The 10706-nt window shown below is 36.2% G+C and overlaps 1 protein-coding gene across 2 annotated transcripts; it reads right to left on the bottom strand.

Moving 5' to 3' along the window:
• Positions 1–1307: 1307 nt before the first annotated feature.
• On the bottom strand, positions 1308–9919 carry hnrnph3 (heterogeneous nuclear ribonucleoprotein H3 (2H9)). Of its 2 annotated transcripts, none has more exons than XM_037697484.1 (11): positions 9842–9919; positions 8895–8987; positions 8167–8322; positions 7481–7618; positions 5078–5216; positions 4226–4422; positions 3852–3947; positions 3329–3444; positions 2533–2668; positions 2134–2190; positions 1308–2024 (listed from the first exon to the last, which is right to left on the bottom strand). In XM_037697484.1, the coding sequence occupies exons 2-11, from the start codon at positions 8980–8982 to the stop codon at positions 1951–1953; spliced, it is 1197 nt and encodes a 398-aa protein (XP_037553412.1). In that variant the 5' UTR covers positions 8983–8987; positions 9842–9919; the 3' UTR covers positions 1308–1950. The 2 variants fall into 2 exon arrangements, with proteins under 2 accessions (XP_037553412.1, XP_037553411.1); XM_037697483.1 differs by having other exon boundaries at positions 8895–8983; positions 9842–9911.
• Between the last annotated feature and the right edge of the window lie 787 nt (positions 9920–10706).

The following is a 10706-nucleotide window of genomic DNA, read 5'->3' as shown; positions in this document are numbered from 1 at the left end:
GGTTGAATCATGTCATCTGGACAAAAAAACGAAGTCCAGATGACATGATTCAACCTTTTTTTGCAGTCTTGGTTTACTTTAGTTTAATGGCACTACTTGAAGTTTGTTGTATGAGAAAGGCCTGCTGGACACATCTCATCGTACTTTGGGGCAAGTAAGTCCTGAAATTTAAACTTCCAGTAGGCTGAGCTCTGTCGACACTCTTCTAGATGAGGCCGACTTTGACAGGAAGTTTACTTTTAATTGTGCCATTTTAAACTATAAAGAGTGAATATTACCACCTTTCTTTGTCACGTTGCCAAAATAAACCCTGTACCTTTATTATATTGTGCACATAAAACATTTCATGGTAGCAAGCCAGTTGAGAATAAAGCTACGATGATGCAGTGGATGCTACTGAAGATCCAAGACCAACAGATTCAGTCCACTGGTTTCTGCTTAAAGAACCATTTGCCAATCAGTTTTTTTTTTTTTAAATCACCTAAACTTGTGCACATATCAGGTAACTTGTCTTAAGTCATTGTGGAGTGGTGATCAGATATCATAGAAAAAAAAGTTACTGCTTCATTTCTTACAAGTTTGAACCTTTGAACTTCGTTTTAAGTCTGAGTGATGGTTTTTAAAAGGTAAAGTCCATATGCTGGTTTTGAACTTACTGTTTACAATGTGAGACTTGGTATGGACTGGAAGTATTAATTTCCATACAGCTTGTTTTGACGTGAGAATATTTCTCTACAGAAGCGGTACATCAGTTTTTTATTGTGCAATGCTGACCATGTAAATCTCCCAGTTAAAAACAACTAAGACATGTACAGTATTGATACAACGCATTGTATATGTGCTGTTAATATTTGAGCTAAATCATTCACTAAAATTTAATTTATTGACAAAATGCTTTGTTCTCTTGACTACATAAGTTTTACATTTACTCTAGTCTTTAACTTGTATTTAATGTTTTCTATCATTTATGGGGTCCAACACTGACACATTGTTTCTTCCTGTTTTTGCCCTTGAAGTTATTCCTTTTAAAACTCGTACTGGTTCATCTTCACACATGACATCCAAGTATGGGAAACAAAGAGTTCCATATAAAATTTATTAAGCAAATGTACAACAGCTTCATAAGCTATGTTACAGCTCAAATATAGAGATTTTGTTTCACCTCCTCTCACTGGGAGTGGAACAATATTCAACTGAAGTTTTTTGTAAAGAACTGTGAAAACATTTATAAAAAGCACACTGCATCAACTATGAAAGAATTCAAACCAGGAAAGCTGATCTGAAATTGAATACAAATTTCTTCAGTGTGTCAAGATGGTCTTACAAAGAAAAAAAGTAAAACTAGAATAAACAAAGCCAGACTTAAAACAATCCTATGTAAAGAAAGGTTTGTAATTATCCCTCACATATACAAGTTACATTATGAGCGATCACATTCCACGTGACTATGCTGCAGTACCAGCTAACTTCCATTAAACGAACGCCACAGCAATTAGTCTCTAAACAAAGTTTGGTTCAGCTTTTTGCATTGAAAACTTTCTGAACTGAGTCAATTTAGAACACTAAAAATGTTTGATTTCTTATTACAAGAAAATGCACCCTTTCATTGCAAACTGCAACATCTTTTTATAATTGTGTTAATACCGTAAAAACAATAGCCAATTGTCACAAAAAATTGGGAAAAAGATGTCCTGCATGGTCCAACACACATTACAGTTTCTACAAATTAACAGTGAGAAGCTGCTTTGTTCTTCATTTGGTTTCGGTATGATGTGGAAAATAGTGCTGCTGATTGGAGACGTCTGTAAAGTTGTACTTCGGTACTGCACTAAATAAATTTGTCGCATAAATAAGGGACTTCCCATCAGCTTTCCTCCTTAGGGAAATGCTAGTTGATTAAATGTGGTTTTAACAAATGCAAACAAAAGCCAGGATGGATCAGTGACAGCATCAGTACAGTCCTCGTAGCCCGCTGCTTCGTGAGCCTCCGCCGCCTCCTGAGTTACCGTAGTAACTGCCACGACCTAAAACAATAGAAAAGCTTGTAAAAAAATAGAGGTATTTCTCATGACTAGAGTATCAGTAATTTATTCCAAGCTTAACTGGTTTACAAATGCTTGAAAGGGAACTCACTCATTTCAGACAATCCCCTGGATGTTGAGTTCAAGAAGAGCTCAATATAACGATGCTCTGTGGGATGAAACAGAACATCATTCACCCTGATCAACCTGGCCCTCTGTTTAATGCTGTCTTACTGCCTTTAGTATTATCTGTAACACCTGCAGCAGTCATTGGCAGAAACTTTGATGAATTTACAACAAAATATTTCCGCCTGACCGCCTCACTACCAGTCAGAGCCAAAGCATCTAAAAAGTCCTGGAAGTCATTTGTGTGTTGTCCTGTATGAAACAAGCTAAGGAGGCAGAAATAGTGTTTGTCTTAAACAAGCTGTGAATTTTAAATCAAGTTAAATATCACCAAAGTCAAAGTACAAGACACAAAACGTTAAAGGGAGGAAAAACAGACACATACGCATGTGGTTTTTGTCTTTAGACATGGCTTCCACAGCATCTTCATGGGAGCGAAACTCCACATCTGCCTCTCCACTTGGTTTGCCATTAGGCGCCACGTCGATGTGAATTCTCAGTGGATTCAAAGGAGCAAAGAACTGAAATAAAAAATAAAAACACCAGGAATAAATATATGATAAAAATAAAAATATTCTGCTCAAGAAGTTGCAGGTTTTGGAATGATCAAAATCCTCAACCTAATCTGGTAAATAAACCCATTTGATATTGTTACTTTACTGATGAGAGTTTTGTGACTAAAGAGACGACGACATGCACATTCAAAAATACACCAGAGCCAAAAATCACAGAACATGAGGGAGGAACAAAAAGTTCAGCACATTTCCCTGTGTACAAAAATGCAATGAAAGTGTACAATTTTTGGCACATTATTTTTAACTACTGGAATCCAAGAAATATTTGAGAAGATTTCATTACTTTTTCAAGTTCAAGTCAATTTTATTGTCGTTTCATCAAACGTTGTACATGAGGTGGAACAAAAGCATGTACACAGGGTCCCAGTTGCACCCAATAGCAAAAATATAAAGTAAAAAAAAAAAACCGGTATATAAGGATCTAAGATATACACTGAACACAAATAATGTAAAACAGTACGGCGTAACAACAATAGCCCGAGGGATATTAATCCCCTCCTCTCTCTCTTTTTTTCTGACAAAAAGTTTAATTTGCTGGTACTTATTGAAGGATGCCATGGTTAATATTTTTGAAAGAAATTTTTTAAATTAAGCTCGTCTTCTTACTTTTGCAATATCTCCTTCAGAGGCACGAAACGGTAAGCCCCTCATATGCACCAAATGGCCACTGTAATAACATGAGCCACCATCAGACTGTCCACCATAACCATGGCCTCCAATTCCTGATGGGAAAGAAACAATGAGCATTACAGTTTTAAAATGCATTAACAGAATGTAACAACACGATATGAGATTTTATTAAAACATCTTATTTAAATACTCAGTCTTCACGTTCCAAATAAATATACACGCACGCACGCACGCACGCACACACACACACACACACACACACATATTTTTTTAGGTAAAATCCTCATTGGATAAAACTCATGTTGGTTTAGTCTTAATCATAACAAAAAAATAGTAGTTTTAAATTGTTGTTCCGCTCTGTAAATCTTTACAAGTCTTTGAAATGCTAATTTATTACCAATATATAAACAAACATAAATCAATAATTGCAATAGTTGCACAAAACTGGAGGCATGCTTGTTTTCCAAACTCCCAAAGGTAATTAATGTTCGAACTTTACCTCTCATTCCCCGCTCTCCTCTCATTCGCTCATCAAACATGCTGCTACCATAACAGTAGTTGCTGAAACCATTGTAGTTGTCAAAGCTACTGTAACCTAGACACGAAGCAAAAAAGAGAAAACTTTACTACAACAAACATCAAAAACATAAAAGCTAAATCAATGCTTTTCTTTTTTTTGGACCATTAAAATTTATTGACAGAAGCAAGAAATGGGAAACTAGATAAGATTGTTTTATATAAGTTATATAAAACTTACTGTGGGGACAGAAAACCCATTTGTGAATGCTTTCTTTAGAAAAGGTGAAAACTTAGGGGGGGCTCATTTGTTAAATGAGATTCAAATCAGTAACATGTATATAAATGTCGGTGTACCTCCTCCATAACCACTTGCACCCCTCATGTTGTCCATCAGAGACCCACTGCGACTGGTCCCATAAAGCCCACTCTTTGGGCCTGACATTATAGGTCTGTCATAAGGCCCTGGTCTCTGGCCTCCCATTCCCCGCCGGGGAACATCTTCCTGTTGGCCATTGACCTCCCAGCGACTGCTCTTAAAGATTTCTATGTACCTGCAACATGAGAGGTCCATGGGATAAAAGGCAAGCACAGGAGAGGGTTAAAACCTAGAAATGGCTTAATATTGCTTACAGAAACAAATGACTGACACAGGGATAAGATAAACATTTTAATAGTAGTCTGAATGTCTATAATAACCTTAAAAAAAACATATCATTGTTAGCTGGGATTACAAATGCAATTAAAAAAAAATCAACGTCAACCGTACTACTGCTACCTACAGGTAAACACGTCTTTAAAAGATCTTTGTGTTAATTTGTTCTAATTCAGCATCACTGTGATGTTTGCTGGTAGAAGCAAAACCTGATCCCTACATCACTGTAAACTATATCTCAGCATTAAAAAAAAACTATTGATAAATCATCTATTTTCAGGTGTTGTCTAACACTAAACAGTTTAAAACATAAAATGTCCACACCAGCTTGAAAATTTGCCTTTTAGCATTAAACCCCCCAAAACCTTGTTAATATTTAATTCCCCACCCAACGTTATTACCAACATTTCTAATCCACAAACCAGCCCATACTTATTGGTCAATGAAAGAAGAACCAATCTCATTGATATCATAATCATTCTAATAGATCACCCATCAAATGCTGAAATAGAAACCCAACCCAGTCCAGCCCGTCCCTCTCCCATCTGTCCCACCTGTGCCCTATTTTTTCCTTGTGTTTCCCCAGAGCCTTTTCTGCTATCTCCTTTGAGGCAAACTGCACGAAGGCTTCCCCTGTGCTCCTCCCCTGGTAGTCCATTGGCAGAGTTATCCCATTTGGCACGATTCTCAACCCTTCAACCCAAGCACACATAAATACATAGGTCGGTAGGTAGACTGGTAGGAATGAGTGAACAACACCCACTGCATCAGTGGAGCTTTCAGGATTCATGTGTCATGATTAAACAATAACTGTAGTATTTGGTAAAACTTCATTAAGAGTGAGAATCTCATGAGTCTGAATTTAAACTTGCTTGACACTTGTATAATAATAATAATAATAATAATAATAATAATAATAATAATAATAAAAACAGGCTTGGAATCAGTTTACAAGTTATATTTTGATGCAACATTTTATTCTACAATATAGATTACAATGAATTTTGTTTTAACTACCGGTATGTTTGAAATAGTTACAAGAATAGTTTTTTCCCTTCCATTTAAATCTTAGTATTATTTGAAGTTGAGGCTCTGTGTCATAATACAGACTCCAGATCAGTTTTATGGGACTGTCGGTCCTCTAACAAACCAGCCCAGCTCATTCTTTTATTAAACCCTTTCACAAGAGATATTAGAAGAATCATATGAGAAAGTTAATATTTAATGAACAGAGCAGAAACCATGAACATAAGCAAACAATGATGAGTGTTACGGCCTCTAGACCAGTGCGTCAAACTCATTTACAAAAGGGGCCAAAATGAAAACCTTTTTCAAACTAAGGGCCGGTTTCAGAATCTACATTAACTCAAGTTAGATACTCAACATCTTTTATTGGTTGCAGTTGTTTACAACAAAGATTACTGAAAAAAATAAAGTGACAAAAGTGTTTTACATTTAAAATGACATCTTAGGGGCCAGATAAGATGTCAACGAGGGCCACATTTGGCCCCCAGACCTTGAGTTTGACACATATGCTCTAGGCCATAGCAAAAAAAGTCATATTAATCAATTTGAATGATGAGTGGCAAAATGTTTGTGACTCAACTACAAACATTTTATTTTAGTTGTAAAGCAATAACAAGGTGGAAAGCCTTGATCTAAGTGCTGTTTGAAGTAGGGCTGCATGATATGGACCAAAATTAATATATCATTATTTTTAAGATAAATCGCAATATACAATATCTATCTCAATATTCAAACATCTGCTAAGTTCATGGCACAAACCAATGCAGACATGTTCCTGTTTTTAGTATTTTACATCTTGTTAGCCGCTAAGCACTGTGTCTTTGATATGATAAGCTGCTGATTTATTAATGTCGCGGCATCTCTCACTGTTCCTCTCATAAGGCACAGCACGGCTAATAAATGTTTTGACCCGTGCTTTGTTTTAAGAAAGGAGGCTGAAAACACAGTTGGAGCTGTAGCATATAACTTAAATTATAGCGCTGTTTTAAATGGTGAAAAAGATTTCTAGTTCTGACCTGTTGTCAGGACTTGTTTTCGGCATTGTCTAAAGAAAACATTTTTCTGCTGCTCATCTGACAGTTTAAATCCAAACATCTCCAAATAACAGCCATTGTTTTACTTTTTGCACAGCAGCTAAGCTGCTCTCCTCTGTTTACTTACATGTTAAACCCACCCCCCTACACACACACCTGGAGAAGCAGGAGGCGGGGGTAGCGCGCACGGGCGAGGTGCTGTGTTTGTATTCAGAGAGGGAGAAGGAGGGGGCTGTGTGAACTTGGAGGTGCAGATGGGAGAAAAAGCACTACATGGATTTTCAAGTCTAATAATAATCTATGGTTGCAATAGAGCCATTTTATAAATTGTAAATAGAAAATCTTGCGATACATCGAGTATGTTTGATATATCCCACAGCCCTAGTTTGCAGTGTAACTTTTTATGAAACAGTAACTTAAATTTTAAATGACGGCACTGGGTACATTACATTGGCACTGTACATTAAAGGTTTTACATTTATATAAAAAAAGTTTAGATATATTAATAATAGAAATTACACTCCAATGCTCTAAAAACTATCCAGTCATTAGACTTAAATGAAGGTATCTGCTGAAATTTTATTTATACCAATATCTTGCATTACATATATATATTTTTTTTTTCAGTACTAGTTTTGGGAAGGTAATAGTACTAACGAAGTAATCAATAATGTGCACATTGAGTATATATATTTAAGTTTCCCTTAATTGGTTGGCCTTTCTTTGTTTACTTGCCCTTTAGCACATTAAGATCATTTTGTCAACAATTGCTAGCAACTAACGTTTAACTTAAAAATCTACGTGACCAACGAGTATGCAAAAAATATTTTACATCAACATGCAGTGTACTTCAATTTATAACAAATAACTCCAAAAAATATTTCTGTCTTCATGTACCTGAAAAGAACTGGACGATTTCCTCTTTGCTACAGCCAAAGGGCAGTCCTCTTAATTTCACCACGCAGCCATTGCAGCTGTCAGAAGGACCGCTACGTTTCAGCACCCAGTCCATTTCACTTTGTTTTGACTTAAACACTGATTCAACACACAAACAGATGGACATACAAACATCAAATATTTGCCATTTGTGATCATTTAAGCTAAAAGGAAAACAATCATTATCATAGTGCACACACAAGGAATTTCTCATAACTGACAAACAACATTTACCCGGCTCCAAGTCCAACTCTGTAGTGAACTGATGAGTAAGGCTACAGAACCCACATGAACTGTAAATCATTAATATCACGTGGGTTTTCTCCAGGTACTCCGGTTTCCTCCCACAGAACAAAAACATGCATGTTACGCTGATTGGTAACTCTAAATTGTCCCTAGGTGTGAGTGGGCGAGTGAATGATTGTCTCCATGTGTCCCTGTGATGGACTTGCGACATGTCCAGGATGCACCCCGCCCCTCGCACAGTGATTGCTGGACATGGGCACCGGCAACCCCCGTGACCCAAAATGGAAGAAGCGGGTAAAAGATAATGGATGGATGGACTTTAAAAGAAAATTCCTTATCGGGGAAAAAAGTAAACTTCAGCACAACTTTTAGACATTCATCCTAGAGCATAAGATACTTACCTTCTATGTATCTGTGCCCCATGTAATTACGATCCTTGGCAAGGGCATTCTTGTAATCTTCTGATGTTTTCAGCTCTATAAATGCCTCACCGGTGGAACGGCCATCTTTAGAATAGGTCAAACACACTCCATCTACATTCCCCACGATGTCACAGTCTGCATGTCAAAAGGAATTACATAATTAGTATGGTTTAAATATTTCCACATTTAAAGTGTTCTTGTGATCCCAATATGGAAACATGTTTTTAGTATGGAAAACAGGTGGTATAGCTTTAATGTAAGTTCACTTCAGTTAACTGGATTGTAGTGAAACTACTAACTTTAAAACTGCTTTGAACACCGAAAAAAATAAACAGCAAAGGCCTAAAACAACTAAAGCCATTCATTTATTCTGTTTAAGACTACTAAATAAAGTACAAAAAAAAACCACGATCACAATGACCAATCAAAACTGACTCTTTAAGTCTATTATACTTAAAATAGGAGTAAAAGCTTATTAACGACTGCCCTCTCACAAATCATCGCTTTGTCATATGAAAAAAAAAAACAGTTAAAATTTAATAATTTTATTGTTCAACAGTTTCCTGCAGGATAAAAAAAAAGGCGTCATGCTTTAAATTGCAAAAGAATAAACTTCTGAAGACAGTCAATATGAAATTAAGATGATTAATGCCATGTAACAATTAACTTTTATAACGCAGCTTTAAAAAAGTGCAAGTTTGCTCTACCAGAGAAGAAATTGGCCAGTTCTTCCTGTGTGCAGTTCCAGGGAAGTCCTCTGATCCGGACCACATAACCCTCTTCACTTGAAGACATCCTTTCTGCCATAAAAAATAAATCACACAGAAGGCAAAACATAAAATATATACTTTAAAATATCAGCTCTCTAGTGCTCGACATATGAGCAGTAGACACTGTCTGCTCCCTTATGCCAGTTAAATAAATTAAAATGTTTCTGCTTAATAAAGCTCAACACTTCATAAATTATGTAAGGTAAAAATCGCATTTTTACAGTCTTATATTTACATGACTTTATCAATTGATTTTATTACCATACGTTAAACTAAGTTGTTTTTTTATGATGTTCAGCTTTGATGCAAATATTTTAACCAGACATGTTCCCTAAAAATACACATATTTTAATAACTAGAAACTGAAATAATAATAAGCAGTGTTTTTTTTGTGTGTGTGTGTGTGTTTCAGGTAACAACTTACCTGTGCTTAATGGTTAAAACAGAAGCTATTCTTAATTCACGCAGCTAACACAGCGGTTCTTCCGATAAGCTAACAGTATCGAAAGTGTTGACTGCAAGCTAACGTAACCTTTAAACTCATTCACATAATTTAAGTGACTACGCCCTTAAATATATTATCTACTTGTTAATACATCCAGATGAGAATATTTATCAACTAGGTGTTGGACAGTATTTTAGCAAAAAAAAAAAAAAAAAGTATTTCTGCTCTCGATCTTCCGTGTAAACGTTAACTATAGCATTAGCAGTTAGCAGAATTAGCAGGCCAACCGTAGGACAGATCAGCGGTCAAACGTGCAACACGACAAACTGATTAGCAAGCTAACAACCCTGCGCTATAACACGGTATCAAAAATATACTGCTGCATATAAATATGTTACTCGTCGCTAAAACGTATGTGTAAACAAATAAATTATTTTACATGTGTGGTCGTTTCTTTATCCCCGTCTTCACCAGCTCCTGTAGCAGTTAGTCAGGAAACGCGCTAAGGGAAGTTCTCGCGAGACTTGACGAAAAAGAAAGGGGGGGAAAATGGCAAGTAGGTTCAGGGCAACGACACGGGTTCTTATGAAAGATGCTTTACACACATAGCACGCAACAAATCCTGCAATGTATGTTGAAGTAGCTTGATTTAATACACTGCCAGCTTTTACACTGTTAAATCTAGAGAGCAATATAAATATAAATAACATGCCAATGTCATCATTGTTGAACGACTTCTCCAATATGGCGTCATATTTTAGCGCAGGCGCATTCGACGTAACGTGATAGCTCGTTTTTAGAATAAACCAGACATAAACAAACCGCACACATAAATACGAAATAAACGCCAATGGCTTTGGACATTTTTGCGAGTCTTTTTCTTTTTTTTTTCACTTTGGATGTTCTTTTTCCTTGTATTTTAGTGATGTGTCGTCCACTTTTTTTTTTTTTTTTTACATTATTTTTTAAAGCACACGGTCGTCACTGTGTATTTTAAGCGTTTAAAAATGAGTGAAAACAAAGCGTCGAAACTTCTTAAAAATATTATAACAAGGTTTGACCCTTTTGAAGTAAAAGTCAGCCTGTAAAGAAATTTGAGGGGTAGTACAATGTCATTAAATATATCTACTTAAATTACATGACCGACTTTTCATTGAGAAGTTTATACTATAAATGCATTATATGCATATTACAAACGGGCTTGCAGCACACACACATAGAACTTTTTCCAAACTGCACACAAACACTGGGAGTCTGCAGCCGTGGCAGAGAGGAGGTGACTGACAGGCCAGGGGCCAAAGCAA

Source organism: Nematolebias whitei, chromosome 2, assembly GCF_014905685.2.
Source record: "Nematolebias whitei isolate Nwh7 chromosome 2, NemWhi1, whole genome shotgun sequence".
NCBI lineage: Eukaryota > Metazoa > Chordata > Actinopteri > Cyprinodontiformes > Rivulidae > Nematolebias > Nematolebias whitei.
The sequence above is the reverse complement of the archived record's forward strand: the minus strand, read 5'-3'. Positions and strand labels throughout refer to the sequence as shown.